This window comes from Kogia breviceps, chromosome 4 (assembly GCF_026419965.1).
Source record: "Kogia breviceps isolate mKogBre1 chromosome 4, mKogBre1 haplotype 1, whole genome shotgun sequence".
Lineage (NCBI taxonomy): Eukaryota > Metazoa > Chordata > Mammalia > Artiodactyla > Physeteridae > Kogia > Kogia breviceps.
Window position 1 is genome coordinate 43,643,296 of NC_081313.1, and position 19,851 is coordinate 43,663,146.

At 37.5% G+C, this 19,851-nt stretch overlaps 1 protein-coding gene, 1 long non-coding RNA gene and 1 other non-coding gene across 3 annotated transcripts in view; 1 reads left to right on the plus strand and 2 right to left on the minus strand.

Moving 5' to 3' along the window:
* The window catches only part of MAP3K1 (mitogen-activated protein kinase kinase kinase 1), a 77,612-nt gene extending 73,893 nt beyond the window's left edge, over positions 1-3,719 (plus strand). Inside the window, exon 20 of the mRNA XM_059061111.2 lies at positions 1,114-3,719. Within this exon, the coding sequence (XP_058917094.1) occupies positions 1,114-1,263 (150 nt within the window). The 3' untranslated portion in view covers positions 1,264-3,719. The remainder of the gene's footprint in view (positions 1-1,113) is intronic.
* Positions 1-19,851, minus strand: part of LOC131755023 (uncharacterized) — a 50,404-nt gene that overhangs the window by 28,830 nt on the left and 1,723 nt on the right. The window contains exon 2 of the long non-coding RNA XR_009335386.2: positions 17,645-17,713. This is a non-coding gene — a long non-coding RNA (uncharacterized lncRNA). The remainder of the gene's footprint in view (positions 1-17,644; positions 17,714-19,851) is intronic.
* Positions 12,183-12,346, minus strand: LOC131756496 (U1 spliceosomal RNA). Its single transcript, XR_009335670.1, has one exon. It is a non-coding gene; the product is annotated as a U1 spliceosomal RNA (small nuclear RNA).

The following is a 19,851-nucleotide window of genomic DNA, read 5'->3' on the forward strand; positions in this document are numbered from 1 at the left end:
GGCATATCTTCCTTGAAATAAATGTTTGTGTATATATCTCCAGGAATTGATATGGTGTGGTGGGCAGCGTGAGCAGTCAGTTCTCATTATTCACAGTAGCCATGCTCTATCAAGTCACTGAGAACACTGAATTAGCAAATACTGAATCATTGCTCCTGGGTGAAATATGTACACACACACACACACACACACACACACACACACACACTTACTTCACACCTAAGTCAGAGGCCAAGGCTGTTCTACCTTTCTGACAACTCTCAAATCCATTCTCCATTTCCACCAGAGAATAATGTAATGTTTGAGATTTTTAGCGTTTGAGTTGCACATGTGCTCATTTAAAAGCTTGGGCTTTGTAGTCATACAGACCTGGTACCAAACCCTGGTTCCATCCTTTCACAGCCATGTGACTAGGAGAATTACTGATTCTGTCTACCCTCTGTTTTCTTGTTTATAAAATCGGTATAATAATAGCACCTCCTTGATGAATTATTTATATCACATTATATTATGAGGATGAACAGAACTACCTCTGGGCCTGAGTAAAGCACTTAAAACACACAGTCACCTCTGTGCAGAGTGGGTAGTATTAGTCCTCTGAGCTGATCCCCAGCACCTCTCCCCTGCCATAATCTCCTCCAGGTCTCCCCATGCTTATATAACTTCCTCAGTCACCTGAAAATAAAAAATCAGTGCAGTTGTGTTTCTGATATACTAAATTGACTGGCCAGGTTTAGTCTTTCTTACTCTGAATAGCTCTCTGTGCTGAAAAAACAGAAAATGTGCAATGAAGCAAAGAGGACAACCCATTTTGGAGAGTGAGTATGAGGAAAGCAGAATTGATTTGAGTGAATATTTCACCTGCCTCATCATTGTGATGCACTTAGCCTTGTTCATTTGAGACAGTAAAGAGAACTGTAGCTCCATCTGATCAGCATTTTTTGGTCAAATTCATGAGTTTTCCCATAGACACCTTGTTAGCAAAAAGTCCACCCACTTTTAATTCCTCTACGTATAGGATGCATATATAGAGGTTATGAAATATATGCACATGTACTTCTGTATCAGAAGCTCCAGTTGTGGAGAACTTTACCCTAGTGTTTTCTCTTACAGATTGCCAGTGCAACTACTGCTCCATCAATCCCTTCACATTTGTCTCCTGGTTTACGAGATGTGGCTCTTCGCTGTTTAGAACTTCAACCTCAGGACAGACCTCCATCAAGAGAGCTACTGAAGCATCCAGTCTTCCGTACTACATGGTAGCCAATTATACAAATAAACTGTAATGGAGACAGGATGCTCAACAAGAGAAAAAACTTTTGTGGGGAACCACATTGATAATCTGCTGGCTTTCATGCCACTGAACAGCGATGAACAAGATCAGTGGGGAACCCTTACCTAAGTATGTGATTGACAAATCATGATTTGTACCTAAGCTTAGTATGCAAAAGTCCACAATTTGTGCAGAAACTGTAAACTGTGCCTTTCAAAGAACTGGCCCTAGGTAAACAGGAAAGCAATGAAGTTTGCATGATTAATTAACAGAAGCATAATTTTTTGGAGCACTTTTTCAGCAATATTAGCAGCTGAGGGGCTCAGGATCTGTTTTAATGTTTCAGTTTTCTTCCATTTCATATTGTGATCACAAGCAGGGGGTTCTGCAGTTCCTTTTTTTTTTTGGGTCACTGGCTATAAAAATCAGTATCTGCCTCTTTTAGGTCAGAATATGCTATAGGTAGCAGTAAATAAATATTTTTTAAAGTTGATAACTTCTTTATGACCCACAATTGACCTTTATCTTTTTAAATGCCTGGGCAATTGTGGTTCATTGTGCATTTTACTGTTGGCCCATTCATTTTGTTTTTGGAAATTATGGTTCTGTATTTTCATTTCACCTTCATTTATGTTTAATATTCAGGGAAAGGTGATCTTTTCAAACCAGAAAAAAAAAGAACTAGATGTGAACCAGAGTTTATTAAATATCTTGCTATTGCAAGAGTTTTTTAAAATATAGATTTAATTTTGTTTGTTTTTAAAATTGGAATATGATAAAATACTACCTTCATTGAGTCAGTCACTGCTCTTCTTATGCAGGTTAAATATAAATTAAGTGAAAATCAACTGTTCTCTGTGATGCAGCTCACAACCAAGATCAAGATGACCTTGAAATGTATTTGAATTTTTTTAATGTATCGGTTTCTTTTGTAGGAAACTTCACACCGTTTAAGACTTATTCTGTATGTAACTATCCATCATGCATCATCACCACTGATAACAACGTTAACTGCTATTTTCCTTCTACCATGCATTATCTCTTTACATTAGGCCTGGCTGATAGATAGATAGATAAAGAAAAATTAACTTACTCAACTAGGAACGAGTGTTTCTAAACAATAAATTTGCTTTGAACTTGGAAAATGTGTTCAGAAAGATAAGTGAAATTGAATTTCATTTACACACTAATTCCTTGGATTTTGCACAGTTATCTAATGGTTTTTGTCTAAACTGAATTCAGATGTATGGAATCCTGAAGGAAAATGGCAGCTCTTCCACCCTTTTTTCTGTGAGTCTTTTAAATTAAGTACTGATTAAGTATTTAATACAGCTTTTTGAGATGTTAAGTTTTAACTCTTCAGAAGCCAGTTGAATTGTTGCAGAGTTAAATAAAATTGGTTATTCTCAAAGACTCAGGATAAGCTAAATAAGCTATATGAAGTACATTTTAAATGTACAACACAAATTGGAAGTAAAATAAGTTACAAGATAAGTTTACAGGGATATATTGCATATAATTTTTAAAAGTCAGTTTTTTTTATATGAATGTGTTTCTTAGTGAAATTTTACATTCCTTTGGTTGGAAGATTGGCAATATTTGAAGAGTTAAACATAGTACAGAAATGTGAAGTTTGGTAGCTCTAAATGTATTGTATTTTCTTTCTTTCTTTTTTTTTTTTTTGACTACATAGAATTTTCACAGTTCTAATAAGATTGTTTCCGAGTCTCTCATGTGCAAGCTTTAAAGGATGCACTCTTGCCATTTTATGTACTGGAAGATCATTGGTCAGATTAATACTGTGTCTGACAGAGATGTAAACTGTATAAACTGAGGAACCTCAGCTAATCAGTATTACTTTGTAGATCACCATGCCCACCACATTTCAAACTCAGACTGCCTCTAGATGTCAAAAATCCATTGTTTGAGTTTGTTTGCAGTTCCCTCAGCTTGCTGGTAATTGTGGTGTTTTGTTTTTTGTTTTGTTTTCAATGCAAATGTGATGTAATATTCTTATTTTCTTTGGATCAAAGCTGGACTGAAAATTGTAATGTGTAATTATTTTTGTGTTCTTAATGTTATTTGGTACTCAAGTTGTAAATAACGTCTACTGCTGTTTATTCCAGTTTCTACTACCTCAGGTGTCCTATAGATTTTTCTTCTACCAAAGTTCACTTTCACAATGAAATTATATTTGCTGTATGACTATGATTCCTAAGACTTCCAGGGCTTAAGGGCTAACTTCTATTAGCACCTTACTGTGTAAGCAAATGTTACAAAAAAAATCTCTGGGTTAAGATAATTTGGCTTAAATGTATCCTTTGTTATTTTAAATATATCAAGATATTTTAATTAAAATTTTTACCCCATTGAACCACTTTTATAGTATTTGTACCTATTTTGGTGTTTTGTCTTTATAGTAAATAAAAGTTTTTGAACAAAGGTTGTTACTTTTACTTATTTTGAAATAATTTCATAGCGACAAAAAAGTCCTAAGAACACCACAAAGTGCTCCCATATATACCATTCACCCAAAAGCCCTATCAGATTTTGCCAGAAGCCCAGTTATATCCTTTATAGCAAAAGAATCCAAACCAAGATCAGCTTTGCTCTCTTTCTTGGCAAAACTCAAGAAACTCAAAAACTCAAGACACTCATGTTTGTTGAGTCCCATTCAATCCGGAACCATTCCTTATGCCTCCCTTGACCTTCATGACTTTAATTTACTGTTTTGTAGAAGTCCCTCAATTTGCATTTGGTGATTCCTCATGATTCAATTCAGAGTATGCATTTGTGACAGGAATATCTCAGAGATGATGGTGCAGGCAGTGTTCTTTTCAGTGTCTCCTATCAGGAGGTATACAAGGTCAGTTTGTCCCATTGCTGGTGATATAAACAGTGATCATCTGAGAAGGCTTTGCCACTGTAAAGTTACTCTTTCCCTTTATAATTAATATCTACCTTCATATTAAATATTTTGTGGAGGTGATACTGTGAGGCTACATAAATAGCTTGTTATTCATCCAACTTTAGCTCTCTGCTCTTAGCTTTCTTGCCTGAATTATTACTCTGATGGTTGCCAGATACTGGTTTTCTGGTTCCTGCACTCCTTCTGTATTCTGTTAATGGGCATTTTGCTAAAAGGAAGAGCTTTCTCTTCTTTATTATTCATATATATCAAAATGGGTTTGTGGATTCCTATTCAGTGAGATAAAATCCATTACTGTCATCACATATTTGCTCAAATTGTCACATTTAGCCATTGGGATCCTCTCAGAGCTAGCTTCTCTATGGACTGACAAGCCACCATTATTCTTTGAACACTTCTATACTTTCCAACCCATCTCGTGAGTTTGGTTCATCCCTGGGATCAGCCATTTTTCCAAAGAGCCCTGACTGGTATTTAAAAACTGGGTGCTAGATACACTCATTACTCCTGGGTGTCACTGCTCCCAGGCCCTCTTGGTAGACAAAGCTAGAATATATGGTTTTTTGCATATGAATGCAAGATACATATACATATACCTACCCATACACACACATAAACCATGAGTTCACACCAACCTTTCCATTTCAATCTACCACCACCCAGGTTCATTCAAGCTTTCCCTCTTTCCGTATTTGTAACTCCTTTTCTGGACAGTAAGAAACCTGGCTTCCATTTGCCTCAATATATTGACTGACTTGCTCAAGCTCTCCACCCACCCACGTAACCCATCTCCTGATCCCCATTAGGCTGCCACCTCAGTCGGCTGCCTTCTCTGCATGGGCCCCAACCCCTGCTGGACTGCCGTTGTTCCAGCGTTCCTAAAGCCAGACATACACGTATGTATACTTTATTTTTTTAGGGCAGTTTTAGGTTCACAACAAAATGGAGCAGAAGATTCAGGGATTTCCCCCGTAACTCCTGGCCTCACATACTGCACAGCCTACCCCACTATCAACACTGAAGGGCTTTTTGACAAAATAAAGGAAAGCTTTTTAAAAAATGGTTATTAAAAAAAAAAAAATTAACTGAAAATTATACCTTTTAAAAAAAAATCTTATGTGGTTTGACATGTTATATATACTTGCACATAAATACTACTGTTCCCAGATAGCACAGATTAAACTTAATTGATCCTGTTCATACAACTCTTTATATATCAGACATAAAAGCATAAAAACCATCCTCTTATGTTAAACTGTTGTTGGGAATAGGAATAAAGATTTATTCAACAGCTACTATTTGTCAGGCATACTTTACAACACAGTGATTATATTCCATTTCACAAATGAGGAAATAAGGCAATTTCAATCATTCTGCAATTCAGGCTGTACCAGAGAACTCACTTGGCTTACCCCAGAGTTTTAGTCTTAGATTGTACCTTGTGGTTGTGTGTTACTGTTTTCTACTTTCATCCTTCCTATTTCTGCTCAGTAGTTGTTTCTCACATGATCACGCTGCAAGATAGGTAATGTCACTGAAAACTGTGAGTTCAGAAGCTGTCTTGTGTCTCTACATTTGTTTTAAACTTTCTGTATAATGTGATTTAAAATGTACACCTTTTAAATAGGCTCTGGATATTTTCCCTAAAGGGCACACTTTAGTCATTTCAGGAAAATATTAACTTTGAGAAAAGCTTTCTGTTTCAGAGGAATTAATAATTCTACTGTTCCTTGATTTACTTGAATGATATTAACCATTTTACAAAATGACCAAATCTGCAGGTTGATGGAATCTAGAAAAATGTTAGGGTGTCATGCCCACATGGAAATGCCAATGAATGCATTTGTGAACTGATACAGTAATTCACTTGTTGTAAAACAAAAATACATGAAATACTGCAGTCATTGGAGAACACAGTGACAAACATATGCAAACTGCCATATTTCCATGTCATGACAATTTTTAGGTTTGTCATTTTTAAAATTTCTGCTATAAGCAAAAATCGCATGTGAATTGACATAAGGGAGGAAAGGATGGGTCTTTTAAAGTAGGTGATGATGATGGACTTCGTGACCACAGAGCCTGAGACATCGCCTGGGTCAAATGTGGCTCTGCCACTTGCCAGCCGTGTAACCCCTGTTTGACTTTCTGAACCTCCACTTCTGCATCTGTAAAATGAAACCAACAGCTTTGTGAGAAGTAAGAGAATCTATGTAAATGGCTCAGTACAGTACCAGGCACAGTGGATGCACAATATGTATTTTATGAATGAATGAGTGACCTAAGTCACAGACTCAAGTGCCTGTGGGCCTAGAAGTGTCCTTAGCAGAGCTTTTGGCTGCCCTGAGAATTCATGCCAAATTCATGTCCAAGGGGGTCCATGGTTGCCACGTTGGAACAACAAAAAAAAAGCCCAATGTTTCCAAAGCTGAATTTTCAAAAGAAGCTGGAGAGATCTGGATTTTACATGCAATTTCTTTTTTTTTTTTTTCTTTTTTTTTGCGGTACGCGGGCCTCTCACTGTTGTGGCTTCTCCCTTTGTGGAGCACAGGCTCTGGACGCACAGGCTCAGCGGCCATGGCTCACGGGCCCAGCCGCTCCGCGGCATGTGGGATCCTCCCGGACCGGGGCACGAACCCGTGTCCCCTGCATCGGCAGGCGGACTCTCAACCACTGTGCCACCAGGGAAACCCCATGCAATTTCTTGATGTTTACACATTGGAAACTAATTTTAGATTTTATAAGGAACAGCAGGCTAAACAAAACTCATATGCTTGATCTGGCCTGTGACTAGCTGCTTTTTGACCTCTGACCTGGGTCCAGGCTTACAAAACAAAAAATGAAGTAGAAAATCAGAGTGAAATCTCAGCTTTAGGAAACTGGATCCAGGACTTTTGTCTTCTGAGATATATGAGATAAGGGGGAAATGGAGATGCTGATTATAGATGCTAGAGAACTAACCTATGAAGAGAAAATTAATGTCTAATTTTATGCACTAATGTGAAATGCTTACTGCTAAAGCCTAATTATCATGTAGCAAACTATGTATATAGCATTCAAATATGCAGGACTTCCCTGGTGGTCCACTGGTAAAGAATCCGCCTTACAGTGCAGGGGACATGGGTTTGATCCCTGGTCTGGGAACTAAGATCACACATGCTGCGGGGCAACTAAGCCCGTGGGCCACAACTACTGAGCCCACACGCCTCAACTAGAGAGCCTGCATGCCGCAAACTACAGAGCCCATGTGCTCTGGAAACTGCACGCCACAGATAGAAAAGAGAAAACCCACATGCCACAACTAGAGAGAAGCCCGCGTGCCGCAAGGAAGAGCTCGCACGCTACAACAAAAGATCCAGCATGCCTCAGTGAAGATCCCGCATGCTGCAACTAAGACCCAACGCAGCCAAACACAAATAAATAAAATCTTAAAAAAACACATACGCCATCACAGTGGTATAGCTAGTCTGTGAGTTTCATTTTACAGCAGGTACTCTGCATGATCTGTGACTAAAGAACTTCATCCACAACTGAAGCCAGTCTCATCACTTGCGATCAACCTGGTATTACTGTGGCCCATGCCCCATGGCCCTCAGTTCACAGCTTTGCCAAACCTGTAGAGATAAAACTAGGCTAAGCCGGTGACATAAGAGGCAAAGTCTTCATGCCCCAAAGTTCCTTTCTCACAACGCTGAAATTCGTATTGGAGTTTATTTTTGAGATAACTAAGTGCTATTTTCCTTTAAAGTCAATTTGCTTAATGAGATCTCACAACAACTACGTAAACATACTCAGAGGATGAGGGTTGTAACTAGGATGAAAGGGAAAGAAAGAAAAGGAGGAATAATGAGGTATGGGGAAATATTGAAAAATCTTTGGCAGGGAGTAGCACAACCATATTTGCATTTTATAAAGAACACTCCAGCAGTATCTTGAAGAAGGAATCAAAGGGGCGGCACCAGAGGCAGAAAGAAAGTCCGAAGACAACTGCATTATCTAGATAAGAAAGTGTGAGGGGAGAGTGATGTCAGCATCAGGGCAGAATACAATGTCCCTAACAACACTGAATCATGAAGAAAGAGAAAATCTGAACAGACCAATAACAAGTAAGGAAGCTGAATCAGTAAACAAAAACCTCTGAACAAAGAAAAGCCCAGGACCAGATGGTTTTGCTGGTGAGTTCCATCAAACATTTTAAGAATTAACGCCAATCCTTTTCAAACTCTTCAAAAAAACTGAAGGGGAGGGAACACTCCCAAGCTCATTTTATGAGCCCAGCATTACCCTGATCTCAAAGACAGATACGGACACTACAAAAAAGAAAACTACAGGCCACATGTGGTCCAGGATGGCGGTGTAGGAAGATCCTGAACTCACCTCCTCCCACAGGTACACCAAATCTACAACTACATATGGAATATTTCCCTCTGGAAAAGACCTGAAAACTAGCTGACCAGCTCCTTCACGACAAATGATAAAAGGGCCACATTGAGGCAGGTGGCAGAGGCAGACAAGTGATCTCACTAAAACCCCAACCTCAGTGCAGCGACCCACAGTCAGGAGAGATGTCAAAAATGCAGAGCTTCTCCCTGAGGAGTGAGGGGTTTGTGCCCCACATTGGGTGCCCCAACCCTTGGGACCTGCAGTGGAGAGATGAGCCCCCAAAAGGTCTGGCTTGGGAAACCAACAGGGCTCATGTCCAGGGGACCCAAAGGGCTGTACAGAACTGAGACATTTCTCTTAAAGGGCTCACGTGCAGACTCACTTGCCCTGGGGACCAGTGTAAAAGCAGCAGTTTGAAAAGTGCCTGTTCTCCACCGTGGCTGTATCAATTTACATTCCCACCAACAGTATGAGAGGGTTCCCTTTTCTCCACACCCTCTCCAGCATTTGTTGTTTGTAGACTTTTTGATGATGGCCATTCTGACTGGTGAGGTGATACCTCACTGTAGTTTTGATTTGCATTTCTCTAATAATTAGTGATACTGAGCATCTTTACACGTGCCTGTTGGCCATCTGTATGTCTTCTTTGGAGAAATGCCTATTTAGGTCTTCTGCCCATTTTTTTTATTGGGTTGGTTTTTTTGTTTTTTGTTTTTGATATTAAGCTGTATGAGTTGTCTATATATTTTGGAAATTAATCCCTTTTTGGTCACATCATTTGCAAATATTTTCTCCCATTCTGTAGGTTGTCTTTCTGTTTTGTGTATGGTTTCCTTTGCTATGCAAAAGCTTTTAAGTTTAATTACGTCCCACTTGTTTATTTTTGCTTTTGTTTCCATTAATCTAGGAGACAGATACAAAAAAAAATATTGCTGCAATTTACGTCAGAGCGTGTTCTGCCTGTTTTCCTCTAGGAGCTTTATAGTATCCGGTCTTACATTTAGGGTTTTAATCCTTTTTTTTTTTTTTTTTTTTTTTTTTTGCGGTACGCGGGCCTCTCATGGCTGTGGCCTCTCCCGTTGCGCAGCACAGGCTCCGGACGCGCAGGCTCAGTGGCCATGGCTCACAGGACTTAGCCACTCCACAGCTTATAGCTTATAGTCTTATACCTTTCCAAGTATGACTCTTGTATATCTGTAGGTAGGTTTATTTCTAGGTATTTTATTCTTTTTGATGCAGTGGTAAATGGGATTGTTTCTTTAATTTCTCTCTCTGATATTTTGTTGTGTGTAGAAATTAACAGATTTCTGTATATTAATTTTGTATCCTTCAACTTTACTGATTTCATTGATATGAGTTCTAGTAGTTTTCTGGTAGCATCTTTAGGATTCTCTATGTATAGTATCATGTCATCTGCAAACAGTGACAGTTTTACTTCTTCTTTTCCAATTTGGGTTCTTTTTATTTCTTTTTATTCTCTGATTGCTGTGGCTAGTACAAGTGGCTAGAGTGGGCATTCTTGTCTTGTTCTGATCTTAGAGGAAATGCTTTCAGATTTTCACCATTGAATATGATGTTAGCTCTGGGTGTGTCATATATGGCCTTTATCATGTGCAGGTATGTTCCCTGTATGCCCACTTTCTGGAGAGTTTTTTATCATAAATGGATGTTGAATTTTATCCAAAGCTTTTTCTGCATCTATGATCATCTCCATATGAGATGATCATATGGATTTTATTCTTCAATTTGTTAATGTGGTATATCACATTGACTGATCTATGGATACTGAAAAATCCTTGCATTCCTGGGATAAATCCCACTTGATCGTGGTGTATGATCCTTTTAATGTATTGTTGAATTCGGTTTGCTAGTCATATTGTGAGGATATTTGCATCTATGTTCATCAGTAATATTGGCCTGTAATTTTCTTTTTTGTGGTATCTTTGTCTGGCTTTGGTATCAGGGAGATGGTGTCCTCATAGAATGAGTTCAAAAGTGTTCCTTCCTCTGCAATTTTTTAGAATAGTGTTAGAAGGATAGGTGTTAACTCTTCTCTAAACTTTTGGTAGAATCCACCTGTGAAGCCATTTGGTCTTTTGTTTATTGGGAGTTTTAAAATTACTGATTCAATTTCAGTATTCATAAAAGTTTTAGGTCATGAAAAACAAATAAAAGCAGGGGTAGATTAAATTAGACTAGATTAACTTTGACCCAGTTTAAGAAACAAATAATAAAAGAACAAACAGTTATAAAAGGTAGTTTTGAAATTAGAGAAATTTAAATATGGGCTATATTCATGATATTGAATTACTGTTCACTTTTAAAGATATAATGGCAATGTGATTATGTAGAAAATGTCATTCTTATATGTGTGTGTGGAGAGAGAGAGAGAGAGAGAGAATGGAGAGGAATTGTTACAAAATGTTAACAACTGGTGAACCTACATAAAAGATATATGGCTGTTCACTGCACTTTTCTGTAGGTTAGAAATTTTCAAAACAAAAAATTGGGAAAATATTTATGTTTGTATATTCTTTGGTTTGGTGTCATTCCTTTTTTTGTATTTTACCTTGATTTCCTCTTTTTTCTTTTTCCTGCAGCTGGGCTCCTGTATTTCAGTGGCAATTCACCCTACACTAATTGACCACCAGTGAAAGAATTTAGAGAATTACACAACATCCAGAAGAGGGCAGCAGAGTAAAATTTTCTTTAATTAAAGGATGATCTTAACAGTGTACTGACTCTGCCAAATATCTGAAAATCAGAGTTTACATCACCTCTTTCTCAGGAATAAGCGGTTAGCTCAGTGTTCCTCTTAGAAAACTGAAAAAACTAAGGCAATTCACCGATAACCCCATTTTTCCAATCAAAAACTTAGACTCAGTTTAAGAATAAGAACAGGACATTCTTATTCTCCTATCCCCTTCTGACAAGAGTAACAGTTACAACCATGGAGAGGCTCTAAAAAGACACTTGATGCCTTTTTCCTGGTTTCCTGTTCTCAAGACCACCTTGCTCTTGAATTGCCACCCACGCACCCATCCAGCCACTCACCCATCTATCCTGCCAACCACTGTTCGTCTGAGCTTCCCAAACTATTCCTACGCGCTAGTGCTCTGCTTAAGAACCTTCAATGACTACCTACCGCTTACCTCAAGATTTTCTAATGGTCTGATCTTACTCTGCCTAAAAATCTTATTTCCTACTATTCCTAATACAAATTTTTGCTCTACTCAGATTGTTACACTCTTGTTCTCTGAACCCACAGTATTCATTCCCACCTCTGCAGTTTTGCTCATGCCAGTGGTTCTCAAACGTTTTGGTCTCATACTCTGGTCTGAGGAGCAGCTGAGAACCAATGGCATAGAATCTTCCAGTTGATATATTCAAAACTGCCATAACCAACTGTGTACTAATACACAGCTCTCTGGGGCATCATTCCTAACTATCTGTATGTTTATTATAATCATTTTCCACTAGATGGCAGTAAAGTGGCTGGAGGTGAGTTTTGCTAATTCACAGACTAGCAGAGACCATTTTTTTCTTCTCCTTTTTAGGCAGTATGTTATTTTCTTTTACTTTTACTTTTTTTTTTTTCAGGGAGGAGCATGAACACAGTCCCCCACTACCACAAATTATGCAGTCGAGTTTTCCACATTTGGGGAAATCGCAGGGGTCAACACATCCAGAGTACAATGGATAAGCCTCGCCCTGGGAAAACCACCTCTGTGATCATGGTATCTCCCCTGCCAGGTAAGTATTTCATGCAGAATTTTATAAATTTATTTATTTATTTAGTTAGTTTTGTCTGCGTTGGGTCTTCGTTGCTGTGCACGGGCTTTCTCTAGTTGCAGCGAGCGGGGTCGACTCTTGTTGCAGTGCGCGGGCTTCTCATTGTGGCGGCTTCTTTTGTTGCGGAGCACGGGCTCTAGGCGCGCGGGCTCAGCAGTTGTGGCTCACGGGCTCTAGAACACAGGCTCAGTAGTTGTGGCGCACGGCCTTAGTTGCTCCTTAGCATGTGGGATCTTCCCGGACCAGGGATCGAACCCGTGTCCCCTGAATTTGGGAGGCAGATTCTTAACCACTGCACCACAGGGAAGTCCCTCATGCCATATTTTAGATCCTAAAGCACAAAATAACTTTGAAATACTTTTTGTCTAATTTTATCAATATGTAATGTACTACTGTAATTCATAGAATTGACATTAACTTCAATATCCAAAGTTAATGAAATGCCTTGTCACAAACTTTCCTTCTCAAAATTCTGCATCACAGTATGTGGCTCTAACACTCAATTCTCAAACATTTTTGTCTTCAGACCCCATTATACCTTTAAAAATTATGAGAATCCCAAGGAGCTTTTGTTTATGTGGGTTACATCTATTTATATTTACTGTATCATATTAAAACTGATAAATTTTAAAATATTTACTTATTAACTCATTAAAAGATAACAATTAAAAAATCTATTACATGTTAATATGGATAACTTATCTTTATGAAAAATAGCTAAATCCCCCAAATAGTGAAAAGAATGGCATTTTAATATTTTTGCAAATCTATTTTATTTCTGGCTTAATAAGAGACAGCCAGATTCTCATATCTGCTTCTGCATTCAATCTGTCTTACCACATATCATGTAACCCATAGAAAATGCCACTGTACCCTTGTGAGAGAATGGGGATAAAGGCAAATAACCTTTTAGCACTATTATGAAAATAGTTTGGACCTTGCCAATCTCTAAAAAGATCGTAGGGACCCCCAGCATCCCTAGGCTACACTTTGAGAACTGCTGGTTTATGCTATCCCTTCCTTCCTACCTCTCTTCTACCTATTTCTCTTTGAGGTACTCCTTAACTCCAGTAACTCATACTCAAATTCTATAGTAATTAGTATTTAATTTTTTCTAAATTATATGTTTTTCCAACTACACCATAATCTTTTGAAGCTGTACCTAGGCACACAGTTATCAATGAATAAATATTTGCCAGTTATGATTAGATGATGTAGCTATTCAAATAGCCTCCAGAATACCCACTAACTTTAAACATCCACTCTCTTACAGCAGAGAACTGTGTAATCATCATTCATGCAAAGTAAGCCTGTCCTCCAGTTTATAGTTTGAAAAACTATAAGCTCTTAGACAAAGTCAAAGCTCTTAGTTATTTACTGATCTTGCCCATAAAGAATATTAAGTGGATAAATACTGCCAAGAATTCATAAAATGTTTGAATATCTGCTAGTTTGTCAACATAAACTCAGTCTTTTCATCACTTTCCACAGAGAAAAAAACCTTAACGCCCTCCTCTAACAGTGGGAAGAGGACCCTTCCTTGCTTGCCCAGGAGCAGATAAACATTGGTGGGTTCACTCAAAGTAGTTCAGCAGTTCCCTCCTGCATTTCCCTACAAGGCTGGCTTTCCAATTCTGGACTATTTTAAATCTTACCTTCTCATCTCAAACCTCCAATATTCCCCTATAACTATTCTCAGTTGAAGATCTTGCCTCATAGGTCAGTGAGAAACTAGAAGCCATCAGACTTAGCCCTCAACTTTCTCCAACCAAATCCCCTAGTATCCATTGAGCACACATTCTCCGCCTTCCCTCTTACTACAGTTGAAGATGTATCCCTGCTCCTGTCAGAGGACAATCTCTCCACTTATGCTCTAAATCCACTCCCACCTTTTCAAGAACTTTAATCTGGAAATTACTCATATATCTATATAAATTTCTTTCTTTCTGTTGGATCATTCTCATCAGCACACAAATATGCTATAGGATCTTTCATCTTACAAAATTTCCCTTCACCTTTGGCCCTATTTCTCTGCCTCTCTTTCAGTAAAACTTACTAAAAGAGTTGTGTACATTTGTTTCTCCTTCCTCACCTCACATTTTCTCCCCAACACACTCAAACTTTTTACCAAAACTGCTTTTAATCAAGTCATCATGGGCCTGCATCTTGTAAAACTCATGGTCACTGATCCATCTACATTTTTGCCATCTCCTTTTTCTTCATGTCTTCTGCTGAAGACTCTGAATTTTATCTCCAGCTATGGCTTCATTTCAAAGCTCCAGATATGGATATTCAACTAGTTATTTGTCATTTCTCACAGGTATTTTAAAACTTCACCCTCCCACAGCCAATCCATCACCAAGTCCGGCCAGCTCCTCCAAAATATAATCCTAATCCATCCACTCTCTCCATCTCCACAGCTACCACTCTAGTCCAAGCTATCATTATCTGTCACCTAAGCTACTGCACTAGCCTCCTAATTAACCTTCCTTGTGTGATAACTGCCCATCTAATTGTCCATAAAATACTCAAAGTGATCTTTTAAAAACAAGAATCAAATCATGTTACTTCTCTGCTCATAACCCTCCAATGACTTCCCACGTACACTAAGAATGCTAAATCCTCACCCAAACCTGCAAGGCCCTCCATGATTTGGCCACTTCCCTGACATCACCTTTCCCCTCTCCTTTACTACCATGTTCCAGCCATGTGGCCCTCTTTTCCTTGCTTGAATATATCAAGCTCCTCCCCAATTCAGTGCCTTTGCATTTCCTATCCAGAGACTCTCCCCATAGATCTTCCCAAGTTTGGTGCCTTCTTGTCATTTAGGTCTCAGTCATACATGGCACCACCCTATCCAATGTTGCTACCCCTATTCCCACTCCAAGTGACCCTTATAAGGAGGGTGAAGTCCCAGGAGGAAACATGACACACACAAAATTATCCATCCCACTCCCTTCTCAGTACCCTACCTCATTTTCGTTAGGGCACTAATCGCTATCTGCTATTATTTATGTGTTTAGTATCTGTCTCCTACACTAGAGCGTGGGATGTAGTAGGTGTTCAATAAATTATTTGTTGAAATCTCATTTTGAACTCTGTAAGTTACAATCCATTTAGGGACACTATTTGTGGATTTTAAGGATATTAATAATAAAGGTTATCTACCCTACATGGCATTTTTGTGATTAATAGCATAAATGGCCTTTAAATGAAAACATACAGCATACATATCTTTAGTTGGGTAGAGTATTTCAAGAGACTGGAAACAACAGGAAGTAGGGGTAAAGAATCAGAGCAAAGCAGGCAGTTTTGGACAGCAGCACATCTCTTTGCCTACCAATGCTAACCTTTTGCTTGTTGTATATTATATATTAGAAAACTGTCTGTCTGTCTGTTGTTTCTCACCTATTTGTATTTAAAATTTTATGTAAATCATTAAAGACAAAACAACTACAAAATATACACTCTTCAACTGCATTTGGTATTTTCATCAAGAGAAAGCATATCCTGGGATATAAAACAAGTCAACAAATTTAAAAGAACTGAAAACATACTTGTTCTCTTACAACAACAGAATTAAGAACCAATTACAATAAGATATCTAGGAAAACCCAAAATATTTGGAAATTAAAGACACTTCTAGGGACTTCCCTGGTGGTGCAGTGGTTAGGAACCTGCCTGCCAACAGGAATAAAGATGCAGACATAGAGAATGGACTTGAGGATACGGGGAGGAGGAAGGGTAAGCTGGGATGAAGTGAGAGAGTAGCACGGACATATATACACTACCAAATGTAAAACAGATAGCTAGTGGGAAGCAGCCACATGGCACAGGGAGATCAGCATGGCACAGCGAGATCAGCTCGGTGCTTTGTGTCCACCTAGAGGGGTGGGACAGGGAGGGTGGGAGGGAGACACAAGAGGGAGGAGATATGGGGATGTATGTATATGTATAGCTGATTCACTCTGTTATACAGCAGAAACTAACACATCATTGTAAAGCAATTATACTCCAATAAAGATGTTAAAAAAAAAAGGAATCCGCCTGCCAGTGCAGAGGACATGGGTTCAAGCCCTGGTTCAGGAAGATCCCACATGCTGCAGAGCAACTAAGCCTGTGCACCACAACTACTGAGCCTGTGCTCTAGAGCTGAGCCACAACTACTGAGCCTGTGTGCCACAACTATTGAAGGCCGTGCGCCTAGAGTCCATGCTTTGCAACAAGAGAAGCCACCACAATGAGAAGCCTGTGCACCACTATGAAGAGTAGCCCCCACTCACTGCAACTAGAGAAAGCCTGAGCACAGCAATGAAGACCCAATGTGGCCAAAAATAAATAAATAAATAATAAAATATATTTATTTTAAAAATAATAAATAAATAAAATAAAAAACACTTCTAAATAATTCATGAATCAAAAAATAAATCACAAGGAAATTTAAAAAATATTTTATACTGAATGCTAATGAAAATACAATAGATCAAAATTCCCGGGATTCAGCAAACATAATGCTTGGAAGGAAATTTTTAACTTTAGATACATATATTAGAAAAGAAGAGAATTACAGTAAATATTAAACTCGATTAATATCAGTGATGTTAAGGTTCTACTTTAAGAAGATAGAAAAAGGGCAAAATAAACCCAAAGTAAGTAGGACATATAAAATAATAAAGAGAAATAGCCAAAATAGAAAACAGACAAACAACAGAGAAAATTAATAAAGTCAAAAGCTGTTTCTTTGAAAAGATCCACAAACTTCCAGTTACAATGATGAAAGAAAAAAGAAAACATATCACCAAAATCAGGAATGAATTATCACTACAGATCATATAGACATTAATAGCATAGTAAGATTATATTTATGAACAACTTTATGCTACCAACTTAGATGAAATGAACAAAATTCCATGACTAAACTTGAAACAAGATGAAACAGAAATTCTGAATAACCCTACATTTTTAAAAGAAATTGAATTCATTATCAAAGAAAACTAGAAACCCACAGTTTCACCAGAGAATTCTATCAATATTTAATAAAGGAATAATACCAATCTTATATTAAAAAATTTTTTTTTGTAGAAAGTAGAGGAGAAGGAAACACTTCTTAACTCATTTTAGGAGGTCAGCATAAGCCTAATACCAGAACCTGAAATAAAACTACAAACAAGCCACGAAACCAAAAATTTTTAAATACTTCAAAATAAACATGGGATGACAACAAAAGCATATAAAAACCGATAGGGTATGACCAAAGTGTTACTCACAACTCAGTAGGGTTATCTCAGGAATCCAAGGATGGTGCAACATTTGATAGTGTGTCATTATAATTCACTCTATTACAGGAAAACAGAGAAAAGTCATGTGATCATCTCAATAAATAGCAAAGAAAAGCATTTGATATTCATCATTCATTTAAAACTTAAGACAAAAATTCTTGACAAATCAAAAATAGAAGAGAACTTTTTAAAGTCTATAAATTATACCTACCAGAAAATTACAGTAAATATTAAACTCAAAGGTGAAACCTCAGAAATAGAAGAATGAAGTATATTCATACAAAATAAGGGGAGATTCCAAAATATATCTTTAATAAATAAAAGTTGAATATACAAAACACACTCACACACAATTCTACAATTTTCTACAGAAACATACACAGATAGGTACATACATAGAAATAAGATTGGCAGAAAACACATCAGCCTGATAACCTCTGAGGAGAGTGGTAAGGACCAGGATTGCTGGAAGCACAGGTTACAGGGTGTGGTTATAGGAGACTTTTTAGCCTTATCTACCATGTTCCTATTTGTTATAAGGAGAATGCTGTTTTCATGAATTACTTAGATAACCAACAGGTAATTTTAACACCATAAATTTAAACTCAACATAGTATTGGAAGTCCAAACCAGAGCAATTAGGCAAGAAAAAGAAATACAAGACATCCAAATTAGAAAGGAAGAAGTAAAACTGTCACTATTTGCAGATGACATGATATTATATATAGGAAACCCTAAAGACTCCACCAAAAAACTCTTAAACTACTAAACAAATTCAGTAAACTTGTGGGGTACAATTTCAACATGCAAAAATCTGTTGCATTTCTATACACTAATAAAGAACTAGCAGAAAGAAAAATTAAGAAAACAACCCCATTTACAATTGCATCAAAAAGAATAAAATACCTAGGAATAAATTTAGACCTGTAAAATAAATAAAAGACCTGTCCAGTGAAAACTTAATACATTAATGAAATAAACTGAAGATGACACAGATGGGAAGATATTAAATTATCAATGATTAGAAGAATTAATATTGTTAAAATGTCCATATGACCCAAAGCAATCTACAGATTCAATGCAATCCCTATCAAAATCCCAATGGCATTTTTCACAGAAATAAAACAAACAATTCTAAAATTTGTATGGAACCACAAAAGATCCCAAACAGCCGAAGCAGTATTGAGAAAGAAGAGTAAAGCAGGAGGCAAAATGCTCTCTGATATCAAACTACATTACAAAGCTATAGTAATCAAAACAGAATAGTATTATCATAAAAACAAACACACAGATCAATAAAACAGAATAGAGAGCTCAGAAATAAACCCATGCATATAAATAAATTTACAACATTTATAAGAAAGGAAAGAAGAACATACAATGGAGAAAGGACAGTCTCTTCAATAAATGTTGCTGAGATAACTGGACAGCCAACATGTAAATGACACTGGACTACTATCTTACACCATACACAAAAATTAACTCAAAATAGGTTAAACACTTGGATGTAAGACCTGAAACCATAAAACTCCTCAAAGAAAATATAGGCAGTAAGCTCCTTAACATCATTCTTGCCAGTGATTTTTTGGATCTGACACCAAAAGCAAACGCAACAAAAGCAAAAATAAATAAGTGGGACTACATCAAACTAAAAAGCTTCTGTACAGCAAAGGAAACCATCAACAAAATGAAAAGGTAAGCTGCTGAACGGAAGAAAAGGGGTTAACGTCCAAAATATATAGAGAACTCATCAACAGCAGAAAAACAACCTGATTTTTAAAATGGCCTCAAGATCTGAACAGTTTTCCAAAGAAGATATCTAAATAGCCAACAAGTACAAGCAAAGATGCTCAACATCACTAATCACCAGAGAAATGCAAATTAAAACCACAATAGTTATCACCTCACACCTGTCAGAATGGCTATTATCAAAAAAGACAAGAAAAAACAAGTGTTGGTGAGAATGTAGAGAAAAGGGAACCCTTGTACACCATTTGTGGGAATGTAAATTCGTGCAGTCACTGTGGAAAACAGTATGAAGGTTCCGCAAAAAATTAAAAATAGAACTACCATATGATCCAGCAATTCTACTTCTGGTTATGTGTCTGAAGGAAACCAAATCACTGTCTTGAAAAGATTATCTGCACCCTCACGTTCATTGCAGCATTATTTACAATAGCCAAGACATGGAAACA